Source organism: Labrus mixtus, chromosome 7, assembly GCF_963584025.1.
Source record: "Labrus mixtus chromosome 7, fLabMix1.1, whole genome shotgun sequence".
Lineage (NCBI taxonomy): Eukaryota > Metazoa > Chordata > Actinopteri > Labriformes > Labridae > Labrus > Labrus mixtus.
The window spans coordinates 28,162,757-28,175,796 of NC_083618.1; the positions used below are offsets into that span (position 1 = coordinate 28,162,757).

The 13,040-nt window shown below is 40.6% G+C and overlaps 2 protein-coding genes across 2 annotated transcripts in view; one reads left to right on the forward strand and one right to left on the reverse strand.

The window, feature by feature from the left end:
- LOC132977113 (zinc finger and BTB domain-containing protein 49-like) overlaps positions 1–13,040 on the forward strand; it is a 273,628-nt gene that overhangs the window by 133,461 nt on the left and 127,127 nt on the right. The gene's annotated exons all lie outside the window — the stretch shown is intronic.
- The window catches only part of LOC132977117 (copine-9-like), a 144,651-nt gene that overhangs the window by 8,052 nt on the left and 123,559 nt on the right, over positions 1–13,040 (reverse strand). The window contains exons 17-19 of the mRNA XM_061041527.1: positions 10,493–10,620; positions 2,415–2,517; positions 144–201 (exon numbers count right to left, since the gene is read on the reverse strand). Of these exons, the coding sequence (XP_060897510.1) occupies positions 144–201; positions 2,415–2,517; positions 10,493–10,620 (289 nt within the window). The remainder of the gene's footprint in view (positions 1–143; positions 202–2,414; positions 2,518–10,492; positions 10,621–13,040) is intronic.

The window sequence follows — 13,040 nt, forward strand, 5'->3', positions numbered from 1 at the left end:
GTTCATGTTTATTGGAAGTAATTTAGCAGTGTGTCAGAATAGAATAAATCTATTACTGACTGTTTGTGCTGAAGAGAAGAGATGATGTAAGCTGTAAACCTACACACAAACACAGACACACACACACGCACACACACACTTACCATCGAACTCAGCAGGGCCTACTCCTACTATGATGATAGACATGGGCAGGGAGGCTGCCTGTGGAGAAAACACAGGAGGGGTGTGAGCCGAGCTACTGTTCCCCCACTCAAAAACAAACACTGTGCAAAACATTTTTGAGTGTACAACGTTTACGAGTTTAGTTTGCTGGTCATGGAGCATTTTTCACATGTTAGTTTGTCCGACCTGGTTTGCTTTTGTCTCGGGTTTTCTGGCTTCAATTTAGACAAAGGAAGGAAACTTAAATATGAAACAGATTTTTTATTTTTTTATTTTTTTAAACGGTAAATTGGTCGACTATGTGTTTGTAGAGCGCTTTCCTAAAATAGTTTTTACAACGCATAACCATTCACACACTGATGGCAGAGGCTGTTATGTAAAGTGTTCATAACTATTCCCATTCATACACATTCATAAACCGCAGCAGGAGCAACTTGGGGTTAAGTGCCTCGCCCAAGAACACATCAGACATGTGGCGGCAGGAGCTGGGGATCGAACCCCCGACTCTACCAACTGAGCCACAGCCGATAATGAATCTGTCTCTGATCTCAGACCTGCTCCTTCTTCTGATTGCAGACAGGGCAATAACTCAAACATTGTCTTCATATGTGCATCTTTAAATCCACTTTCCTGCTTTGTTGTTTTGATATTCTTACAAAAACAGGCAAACAAATGACCAAAGCTATGAGAAATAAAGAGTTAGATCCTCTCTTCAAGTGCAGGTACTGTGGCAGAAAATTGCCCTTGTACACATGCTTTCCCTTAATTCTATTCTATAGATCTATTTCATGTAAAAAACCTCCCACATTTTCATTTGTCTTCTTCTTCAAACATACACACTCCTCACTGCCTCCACCTCTCCCTCCTTTTAACAGCTTTATAACTTAAAGTTTCAGGGGAGCTCCGCAGCACAGGACCAGATCCCTGGGTCTGTTTAAACCCCTCCTGGTCATTTAATTTTAATTTCTAAACATGGGCATGAAGCCACAAATCAAACCAAATGTTGTTTATCACCAAGGTTTGGATCAGCACAAGTCCATCGGTATGTTTACATGCATAGTTATGTTGAGCTACAGTTATAGCTCGATTTGGCTCTTCCATTGGACTACTGTCCTTGTCCCAGTAAGCAACTGCTTACTACTTACTGCTATCCTAGGTGGTGATATGCCCCTTTCAGTAAGTTACTATTAGACCTTCTTCTGCGTAAAACAGATTGTATCTTGAACTGATACAGGGCTGTACACTTTATTTGTACTCTACGCTTTACTTTTGGTACTTGTGATTCAAAAACTATGGAGCATGAGCAGAACGACTACAGGCCAGTTTGGCTCCGTTGATGAAGGCTAAACATCCAGGAGTGAATCAATCCCCAACCGCATTAGAATAGAATAGAGAATATATCGTTATTGTCATTGCTATAAAAAAACAATGAAAAAACAGTTTAGCAGCTCCTGTCATTTGCAGCACACACAGACAAACAGCACACACACAGATGGACGGTAAGACTGATTATGTAAAGACAAACAAAAATCACATCATAAGAAGCAAACAGTAGAAAGGCTCTGGAAAAGTGCAAACGGTGCATTATCTAGGAGTGTTACTCTCACTTCAAGAAATCTGACTAAGTTTGATTTTAACTGTAAACGTGCTGATTTAGAAATCTCTGGATTTAAAAAAAATGGATGTGATGTTGCAGCCATTTTTATGGACAGTATTTCCGGGGTTAAATCATCTGGAATGTGTTTGAAATATATTTTTCCGGCCTTCCAAAGTATTTAAATTCATGACCTTGTGGGATGAACTTTTACAAACATGTTAAATGGTAAATGGACTTGAGCTTATATAGTATGTACATGTACAGTATGTGAAGCAAAGGACACACCTTTTGACGATGTGTGTACCATACATTTTAAAAAATGAACATTAACAAACTAGCTGTAATTAAAAATGAATGATTATTCTCAAAATGATATGAATGCTAGCTAACTCAGGAATTAAAACATTGTGAGGCCAATCCCAATAAGCTTGATATAACCTTTATTACATACTTTATATATTTATTTTATATATACTAAAAAAAAACTGAATTCTCTCTCTGAGTGTCTGATACTCACTTGTTGGTTATAAACAGCGTCTGTGACTGGATGTTGTACACAGTTCAAGTGAGATCGTATTTAAAAGTAGAATCCATTCCTGTGTTTCTGACTTTCAGATCTGTGTTTTGTGTGCAGCGTCGTTTCCTCTTTACTCACATTGACCACGGACTCTTTGGTCTGAGCCATGTCCGAGATGACGCCGTCCGTGATCATCAGCAGCACAAAGTACTGGGAGCCGTCCGTCACTTCTGCAGCACACCTAAAGTCGGACACACAAAACACTCACGCATCATGCGATGTCACAAAAATGCTTCACTTTTGTGTTTTTCTACCAAATGGGATCGGTTCGCTGACCGTCACTAAACCACAGTCCTCGACCTCTTGCCTCTCTTTCTCTGTTACGGTTTTTATTAATTTAGCTTGACCTTGTTTTTTTTCTTCCTCTCCTTTGAAGAGTAGAGCAGAGAGAGTGTCGGGATGCTCGGGTCCCAGTAGAGGCCGGGTCGCCCTGGTTGACTGGCGTCCTGTCCTACTGAAGGCAGAGACATGAAGCTTTCTCTGCATGCTCCTCTGCTGCCTGCATACGTCTGTGTTAATGGAGGATCTTTTTACAGACTGATCAAGAACAGGAGTAGATTCAAAGAGTGTAAAGTGTGTTATATTCTCACATTATTTGTTTCCTATAAGACAGACTTTTAGTAGAAGGGATGTGCTGCGTTTAACCTTGAGGAAGCCGAAAAGTCCCCGAGTGTTTGGACGACCAACTGAGCTGTCAGCTGAAACACAGCAGTCTGAGTCTGAAACCTCCAGAGTGTGAATGTCTGCGTGCATGTGTCCGTGTGTGTGTGTCCATCTGTGTGTTTGTCCTAGCTGGAGCTGCATGGTGCCAGTATGTTGCTCCCTTAATCCATTATAAGACTTTTTTTTTTTGTTGCTCAGAACATATTCCTTCACAGCTCCTCTATGTTGTCAGCACATCTCTGTTGCACTCTTTGTCTTAGAACAGTCCAAGTTAAATGTGTTTGGTTTGAAGAAATACAAACAGCTCACAGTTTTTCTTTGCATCTAACGAGTCTGACTGTCAGGAACTAACTGAAGGAGGAACTGGCTCCCAGTTTAAACCCTCTGTTAGTGGATTTGGGATTTGGGTGGTGGTTGGGCGTCAGGCAGTGGTTATGGGGACGACACAGTCTGATGGTGGTAGTTGGGTGTCAGGTGGTAGTTAGGGACGTTGGTGGTGGTAGTTCTTGCACTTTACCAGGCATTAAAGATTTAGGTTTCTTATCTTGAACTATTTCCTATTTTGCACTGAAACTGGTGCCAAAAAAACGACACAACTTAAATCACAAACTAACTGTAGTTTCAAAGTAATGTTCAATGTCAAGTTTGCACCTTCAGTTTAAACAGTTCTTCTACAGAGCATGGTGCAACAGGCCAGAGATAGTTAAAGGCTTTATATGTGATTTTTTGATCCAGCAGATGTCGCCCTTGAGCACCAGCATGAAACCAAAACAATTCGCGGTGCATTGTTGTGTTAGCATGCTAATGCTAGCGATCTTTATTATGCTCGTATCTTCACACTGCATGTAAATTTACCTGAAATGAGCGTGATCTAGAAACACAGTTAAGCAGTGAGTACAGTATGTTATTCTTCTTTTCTCTAGTCCCTCAATTAAACAACTTTTATACACGAGGGGAGGAGTCAGCCGGCCGTCTGGGCGATGTAAACAAAGTGAAGATAGGACTCTGAAAACATCACAGACAGTGGAACTCGGGTGTTACACCCATTGTAGACAGTCATGACTCACAGAGTTATTTTCAGAGGATATACTTGATTTCTATTATATTTAAGTGTGAAAAAATCCCATATTAAGCCTTTAAGTCACAAACTAACTATAGTTTCAAAGTAATGTTCAATGTGAAGTTTTCACCTTAAGTTTAAACAGTTCTTCTACAGAGCACGGTGCAACTGGCCAGAGATGCTTAATGCTTCAGCATAGACCCGTCATGTAAGAGTTCACATAAATCTGTGTTGTATAATGCAGAACTTTTGTTATACATCCGCTTGTGTGTAAATGTGTGTGTGTTGGAGGTAACACCAGGATCCCAGCAGGGAGAAGAGAGACCTGCTGTCTGACTCACTGTTTGATTGGCTCACACACTCTCAGTCTGGCCCGAGGCGGAGAGAAGCAAAATGGCAAACTGTCTCCCTCTCTCTTTTCTCTGCCGGCCTTCCTGTCGAGACTCTCTCTCTCTCTCTCTCTCTCTCTCTCTCTCTTTCTGTCCTCCTGCCTGTCTCAACACCTGCCCCTGATATTTTCTTTATTTTCTCCCACTCTCTCTCTCTCTTTTGTCACACATCTTCTTCCCCAGCTCTCTCACTTTCAGTCTCTGCAGAACAATGGCGAAATGTGTCAACAAGTGAAAGTGAGGAACAAATTGCGATGTCATGTCTGAAAGCGCTGCACTCATCTTCCCTGTCAGTTCAATTAACTTTCAGGAGCCTTTTGCCCTTTTCATGTGTGTAGTCTTTTCTGGAAGCTGCAAGTTAAGGCATGTTGATGACACATGGATCCGACCTTTGTCATCATCAGCACCACGGCAACACCAGATGGATGTGTGAGGGATGGACAAAGCTTTACTGAAAAAGAAAAAAAAGCTGGTGAGGTTTTTTTTTTTATGAGAAAAGAAGACGAGCTATCGATTGCAAGAGAAGAGAAATCTGTGCTTGCAGACCTTGAGTGTGTGTTGCTGAGACGTATCAGTTTTTGATCAAGTTTGTCTGAATTGTCTGTCAAAAAATCATTTCGGTATCAGTGAGTGTTCAGGAGACATGCAGCTCGTAAAAAAAATGTTCCAATGTTGTAATTTGGTGGCAAAAGGGAGAAAAGAATCAATATAAATGTGTGCTCACAGGCAGCACAACAGGTGGTTTGACTGAGGATGGAGGCTCACTGCTGTTAGAATAGCTGTAACTAATGCTGAAGATGATAATGTTATAGCTAACAAAGGAAACAGGACTGATATCATGGACCACTGGCAGCATTACAGCATCACTGAAAAACAGAACTATTGTCAAAACTGATTATTGAGGAATAAATGATTGACACATTGACGTCACTCACCAGAAAAAAGAACAAATTAAAGTGAACAGGAAGAGCCAGGAGTGAAACTTAAACCACTACTTGGCTACAGAGTCATTGATATTTATACAGAGTCATTGAAATAAAGCAACAAATGTATAGGCCCATTTATACTGTTGTATAATTTTAGAAGATTGATTTAAGATTGATGTCAATAAGTAATTAGTATGGCCCGTATAAAGGATAAATGCCCATTTACATGAAAAGACTGTGTTCTTAATCACCTTTTGGTTTGGGAATTGAGGCTTAAACTTGCCTGTTGTGCTGTGACGGTTGTGTTTTTGAACATTGAGACTTGGTGGAAGTAAGTAAAAGCATTTTAAGATCATGATTCATGTTCAACAACGTCCTAACTTACTATCAATAAGCTGTTATTAGGAGTTAGGAGTCACTCTATTAATGACTCTACAGTTAATGACCTAATAGCTATGTCTATGGTGATGTAGAATAAGGTACTAATAAGCGCTTAATAATAACTAATAAGCAGCTACTATGCTACTAATTAGCATGCTAATGAGCAACTAGTTAGTGGGGAATACTTTAATACTTAATTTAAAGATACAATTTGTAGATTCCGCCACCAGGGGGCGCTCAATAAATACTTCAATAACAAAAGATGACATCAAGAATGGCAGGGAATCATAGGAGCTCTCTGCTACTATTTTAATGTAAACATTGTCATAAAATTGTACATTGTACATTTAAAATGTTACCAAAAAGACATTTTAATTTGCAGCTACAGACTCCAGGAACATCTGGTTTAAAAGCAGACTCAAACTGAGAAACAGTGGCACACTGCTGTTTGTTACAGAAGTTGCTTTGACTACTTTTTAAATGAACAGAAGCTTGTTTTGACCTGCTCCTTCTCCTGTCCAGTGTGAATCACTCCCCAGCTCACAGAGCTGTCAGTCACCGGGCAGGAGAGACGCTCCCTCGGGAGCATGAATGTTACAACTCAACTCTTAAATGGAACACCCATTTTTTTTTTAGCATGACAATTTTAAAATGTGATTTTTTTTTTCCAAATCGCTGAGAAAGAATAAACAATAAAAGATGAAATATAGAGGCTACAGAAATGTAGTGAGAGGAAACTGCTCTGCAGATGGATGATGTAATAATGTTTCACATTATTAAGATAAACTGAATCAGATATTGCTAACCAAGATGCAACCTGCGGTGTTAATAAATGAAGCTAATGCCGAAGTGCAGTGGGTCTCCACTTGAGACTCTAGAAGTCCCCCAAAGACAGCCCATCATAATAAAATGTCCATTTTGACAGCAGAAATGTTTACAGCCTGGTACAAAAAAAACAATTTGGTCTCATTAGTTAATGTCTTTATTGGCACACATTATAACTGGAGGTTACTTTTTTATGACTCACCTGTTTTGATTTTACTAAGGATATGAGTTATGCATAATTAGGGGCGTGACTCATCTGACTGCAAGCGGCTGTCAGCAGGCTTACTGCGGGTTTCCACAGAATCTGTTTGCGCATCATTCTTGTCATTCTGAGCTTCCGAAAAAAACCCTTAAAAAAACAATTGGTGACCATTGGTTAGGTGCTAACATGTTAAAAAAGTCAATGACTTTTCTCACCACAACAGACTTCTCGGACAGTGTTTCTCCAGACTGTAATTAGGAGAATTTCTACACTAAACTAATTCATAATGTCTCAGGATGTATTGAGATTTGTTGCATGCCTCAAGTGGTTGCTCAACAAACTACAGGTTAAAGACCCTCTGTGATTTTTCAGCCTCGGACATTGTCTCTTGATAGTAACACAACATGTATTACATAAACAAGGGCATAAAGTATAAAGACTGTATGAAAAAACTACAATAATATGACACACAGGGAGTCTAATTAAGAGGTAACGAAACAATGAAGAACTAGAGTAGTGGAAGCATGGAGAGCAGATGGGAAACAACAAGGAAAGAGGAGGAGGAGGAGGAGGGGGAGAGAGACTACAGGGACGAGCAGCAGGCAGAAGTGTAGAGGAAGAGCAAGGTAGAGTAAATTGGTGTGAAAGAAAAAAGTTGAAAACATAAAGGGAAAAATGGAGTCTGGGAGACGCGTTGTATGTGATGATCTCAAAGCAGATAATATCTGGAGACGAGAGAAACAAACAGAAGAAGAAGAGAGGACAGGAAGAGAGGAGAAAAAAAAGTTTCACTTTCTCTCTCTGAAAGGACGAGAGTTTGGAAGCTCTTGAGCCCACAACTGAACATTTCAGCACTGCTTCACTCCATTTTGGTTATGCAACCACAGTCACACTTAACTGGGACAGGATATTATTGCTATAAATACAATAGCAGGTAATAAGCAGCCAAAATCCATTAAAAACTTAACACCGACTGCACTCCAAAAAGTTGTACTGCTGATATTTAATTTGCTTTAAAAAAGGAGCTTGTAGGATGAAAACGCTGCAGAGTTCAGCTCTGAGGATGATCTTTATTAACTTCTTTATGATGTCATATGAAGCACTCACTTGGGGATTGCACGGTTGTTCAATCATCAAATAATAAAGTGCACTTAATATGTGACGCACAGGGCTCGAACACTTCACGAGCACCAACTGAATAGCTTTTCAAATAAGTCCAAAGGTCAGAACTCGCACTTAAACTTTGATTCTTTGCATAAAAAAAAGCTAAAAAAAAGTCAAATGCGCAACTCTTAACATTTGTGTATCAACTGATTTAGTTCAACTGAGATGTTAATATTTCAAAGAGCCATAGAGAAGAAAATAAAATGATGACGTAATATTTCTGTCTCTTTGATGTCATTTCCTTCCTTTTGTCATTTTTTTTTCCTCTGCAGCCATTGGGGTGACCACCGGGTGTCCCGCTTTGTGCAGGACTGAACAGAATCTTCATCACTTAACCTGCATCCTTAAAAATTCCTACAATGTCCCGACTGGCTCTAGTTTTCCAGAGTACCATGGCCTGTTTCAAAGTCAATCATTCAGCCCACACATGGGGTCAAGGTCTCCCCACACTGTCACTAACCTCGTTGGCCAACATTACATCCAACTGGCACAAAACAAATGCACAAGCAACCAGGTTTAACTTTTTGGCACAACACTGTATAGCTGTTTGCACAAATTATCTCTAGATCATTTCAGGAGGACCGCTCCAGAGATTCTCCTGACCTGGCTGTTCAGATATGTTCCTCACAGCTGGAGACTATCCCTGTCAGAGGGGAGGGGGGAGGGTCTCCTGAGGTCAGACATGATGTAAAAAAAAAGACGCAGAAATAGCAGAGTCCGCTGTATGATGTTATGATTAGAATATTTGCCTTAATATCAATTCTATGTGTCGTTCGACGGAACCACAATGTCAACAACAGAGCGGAGAACAACATGTTGACGAACAGAAAACATAATGCAGACGTTTAATTACATGCACAGAGAACGTAGCGGTTGCTTGGATACCGTTTATGCACTGACTCCAGTCACAGTGTATAAACTTCACTCCCCCTCCCATTGGCTCGATTTGAATTCTCCGGAGAATGTCCTGCCAAATTCTCATTTCAGCTCACTCGGACTTGCTGCCAAAAAAATACTCGGGGTCTGTCAGGAGAAACTCCGGGTGAAGCCCGAGTGAAAAATGTGTCTGTTTGCGTTCGCACATACAGCTCCTCCGGGGAATGCAGGAGAGTTTTCAGGAGTTTTCTGCAAGAGTGAAAGCCCCATAAGTGAAGCCGGTGGAGGGAGATTCCCCAAAAAACGTTTTGTGCGTCATTTGCCAGATGTTTTGCATGAAGGAGAGTACGACCTGAAGTGACAGACTTCTTGTGAGACTCTTAATAAATGGAAATGTCGCTCTATGGACACTCTCTATGTTTCCTGCGACTCTTGCCCACCTGTTGTACATGAATAGCATTAGCATATCAGTTGAATGGAGCGTGCAGGAAAACAAAGGCTTGCAGAGTTCTTTGAAAAAATGATTCTGGATTAAGCAGAAGAAGCAGAGAGGACGGCTCCCAGTGAGTCCAGCGAAAAAGAGGATAGACGGAATGAAATGACGAAGGCAATGACGTCAGGACGATTTGTTTTTGCTGATTTAAAAAAAATATATATTTTGCTACATAGATCCTGTGAGATATACCGCTGTTCACAAAGCAGCTGATGCAACAATACATTTCACTGTACTCAATCCACCGGCTTCAACAGGAGGAGAATGAAGAGCATCATGTTAGTGTAAGGATCGACGACATAAATGCTTTTAGATGACAAAAAGATCGAACAAGCAGACTGAATGGCAACTAAAGGAATACGGTAAATCAAACAAGAGAAAGGTGAGCGCTCAAGGCTTTCCCAGAACTGTGACTGTGACTCAAACAATGCTTATATGTTTGTGTGCTGCAGTTTTTTTTTCCCAATGTAGCCAAAGCAAAAAACACACAAATAATGTATTTGCGTGACTAGCTGGGACTTATAAATTCATTAAATAAGGATTCCCCAGTGTGTCATTTAATAAAAACTGTTCCCATGTTGTGTGTATCATGAGGAATAACAACCTTCCTCTTTAAATATTTGAAATCTAATTTTAATCTCGATAAACTTCTGCATCATTCACAATCACGTTTACTTGCTCTCAGATGATTTTCCTTCCTGCATTTTCTTGTTCATTGATGCGTTTCCTGGTCGTGTCAAACTAATATATACTGTATATATTTATACAGTATGTGGATGTGGATGGCAATGCAATTGTTAGACCTACAAAAATTAAAAAAAATAATGCCTTATAGAAAACTCAGCAGAAGAATTCAAAAATCTGATAGTGACTGAAGAAAACATGAAACGTAAACTGTGACTTCTCTTCAGAGCCAGGGATGATTGACAGACTGAGATTTTCTTTGATATGCCGTCCCGTCTCCTGCACTGATATTTTCTGTTTGTATTCATGAAATGCATACATAAACAGCTGGCTTCCCATGATGGCACATGATAAGCGGCACATGCATATTGAACACATGGAAATTGGCAAAGGCCTTATGTAAGAGTGAAAATATGTGTTGCGTGTGTGTGTGTGTGTGTGTGTGTGTGTGTGTGTGTGTGTGTGTGTGTGTGCGTGTGCGCGCATCTCTCACCGAGCCACCTGGTTGATGACAGGAGCAAAGTTGGTTGGGCCGTACAGCTGAACAGTCCGCAGACTCTGGAAGTAAGACTCCAGGACGCCCTCGATGCCGACACAGTTTGGGTTTTCTGTATTTGAGTTCTGCAAGACAAAAAGACTTATCTCAACTCTAAAGTTAAACAATCATTTAGGTACGCGTGAGCACATACAGAGTAATGACATGACATGCATTTGCACCAGGTGATGCAAATCCTCAAAATCTCTTCATTTGCATGTTTATACAAGCTTACTTACAAGTTTATACAAGTTTAATTTTAGTTACAAAAACAAAAGTTGATCAGGCCAAAGATAATCCTGACATCCTTATTTCAGAAACAACAACAATGAACACAATATGCATCAATATACATCAATATGCATTCACCCAGACGGTAAATAAAATACTGACTGCATTATTTCAATCAGGAGAGAAAAGTGCATAAAGAAGACTATTTATTACAATAAATAACTTGGACATGTGACTTGACAGAAGGTCTTTGGCGCTCAGACTCTATGGGTTTGAAGAATGTCAATTCTGAGCGTCAACAGAATAAATCCCTCCCCATGGAGTCCAGACCCTGGTGGTGGTGAAGCTGATGACTTGCTGAGACCGGCGGAGTGAAGAATGAATGGATGATAATTCTGCAAAGACAGTCGGCGATGAGGAGGTGGAGGGGCACACGAGACATCGGCTTGAAGGAACTAATGCTGCATTCATGTGCTCCTCGGGTGGTCCATGTTTCCGAGTTCAGAAGTCATTATTCTGACTTCAGTGTGTTCCAAAAGTCGTAATGTTGTAACAACAACAACAACAAACAGCGTGGATGCTAAGAGGAAGATGTGTTTAATGTAACTGTCACAGATTATAATAGAGCAAAAAGTTGATGTGCAATAGCCTACGTGAATTAATTAAAGAGTATCTTAACATTAACAATAAAATATTTTGCCCCACATGTGTTGAAGATTATGACGTCAAGTCGGCAAGTCGGGCACCTAATTCTTTCCCGAGAGTCCGCGTTGTTGTTCCGACTTGAGCAGGCGTTCATGTGCACTTTACAACTCGGAATAAGGTTTTTTTTCCAATGTGTCCAACACCGCATGATTGCACCATAAGGCAGAGAAGGAATCATATCTAAGTGGAGCAGAATGATGATAGGCTGACAATGAGGGAGGAACGCCCTGCACCAATCGGCTGATTACCCAGTGACAGCCAAAGAAAATGACAGAGCGAGAGAATGACAGCGGGGACGTGAGTGAGCGTGCATGAGAGGGATGAATGAAAGATAGACCCGACCAAATATATAGTCTTCCTGACTAAACCTACGCTAGAGCTTCATTTATCAAGGTTGCATCCCTTATCGGCACCATTCTGATTTCAGTGTTAACAACAACTTAAACTATTTAACAATCCATTATGTCTAAATCCACCGAGCTGTTGCTCCATATTTTGATTATAATATGAGCAGACAGAAAGATTTTTCTAATTAGTTCTCCATTAGCTCCAGCCTGAGATAGCAGACGGTAAGTAAAAAGTAACCAGAAGTCTATCCCAGGTCGGTTCTAGATCAAAATGACTTCAGGTGGGGGCGCTGGTGGCGCAGTGGTTAGTGCGCGCGCCCCATGTATGGAGGCTGTCGTCTCAAGCGGGCGGCCCGGGCTCACATCCCATCTGTGGCTTCTTTCCCGCATGTCATTCCCCACTTTCTCGCCCTGATTTCCAACTATATCCACTGTCCTGTCTCTACAATAAAAGCCCAAAAATAAATCTTTAAAAAAATAATGATAATAAAATGACTTAGGGTGCATCTGAGATTAAAGTGGGTGCAGCGACAGTGACCGGCAAAAGCAATGAAAAAAAGCATAGGTCCCGCATGTGTTTCCTGGTGAAAAGCAGGTCATGTGCACCTGTCATGACCAACAGATCATGGATGTAATAAACATGATCTGAGTCACTTTTCCCCCTGTCCATTCAATTGAGGGTGCAGAAATTTAAAATGAGGGTGCAATGCATGCTTTTTCACCCTGTAGAACCGGGCCTGGTCTATACTAGCCGAGATTCAAGCTTCATATTTTTTTGTAAAAGCACTCATTCTTTGACTGTTTGTAAGAAGATATTTCATGTGGATTTTCACTCGTGACACTTCTGTAGCTGATGGAAGTTGCACCCATCTGACACATCCTGACACTTCTGCTTTGTTCTGCCTGAACTCTTCAGCTCTTAAGACTGTATCATTAAACTGTCAAACCTGTGAAGAGCTCTTTGATGCCCCCCTTCATCGGGAAAGAAAAAAGAAACATCACAAGAGGAAAAAGGTCATGTTTCACAGGTTAAAAACAGGAATGACTGACATCTCAAATGTCTTTTTTTTCAACGCCTGAGGTATTCTTTCTTGTGTTTCTGTTGGAAATATGCAGCACATCATAGCTCCACACTTATTTACATTCATCCACACAATCATGTTACAACCCAGTAAACTCGAGATGCTAATTAACCATTCCTGTTCTGTGGATTAAGTCAGACA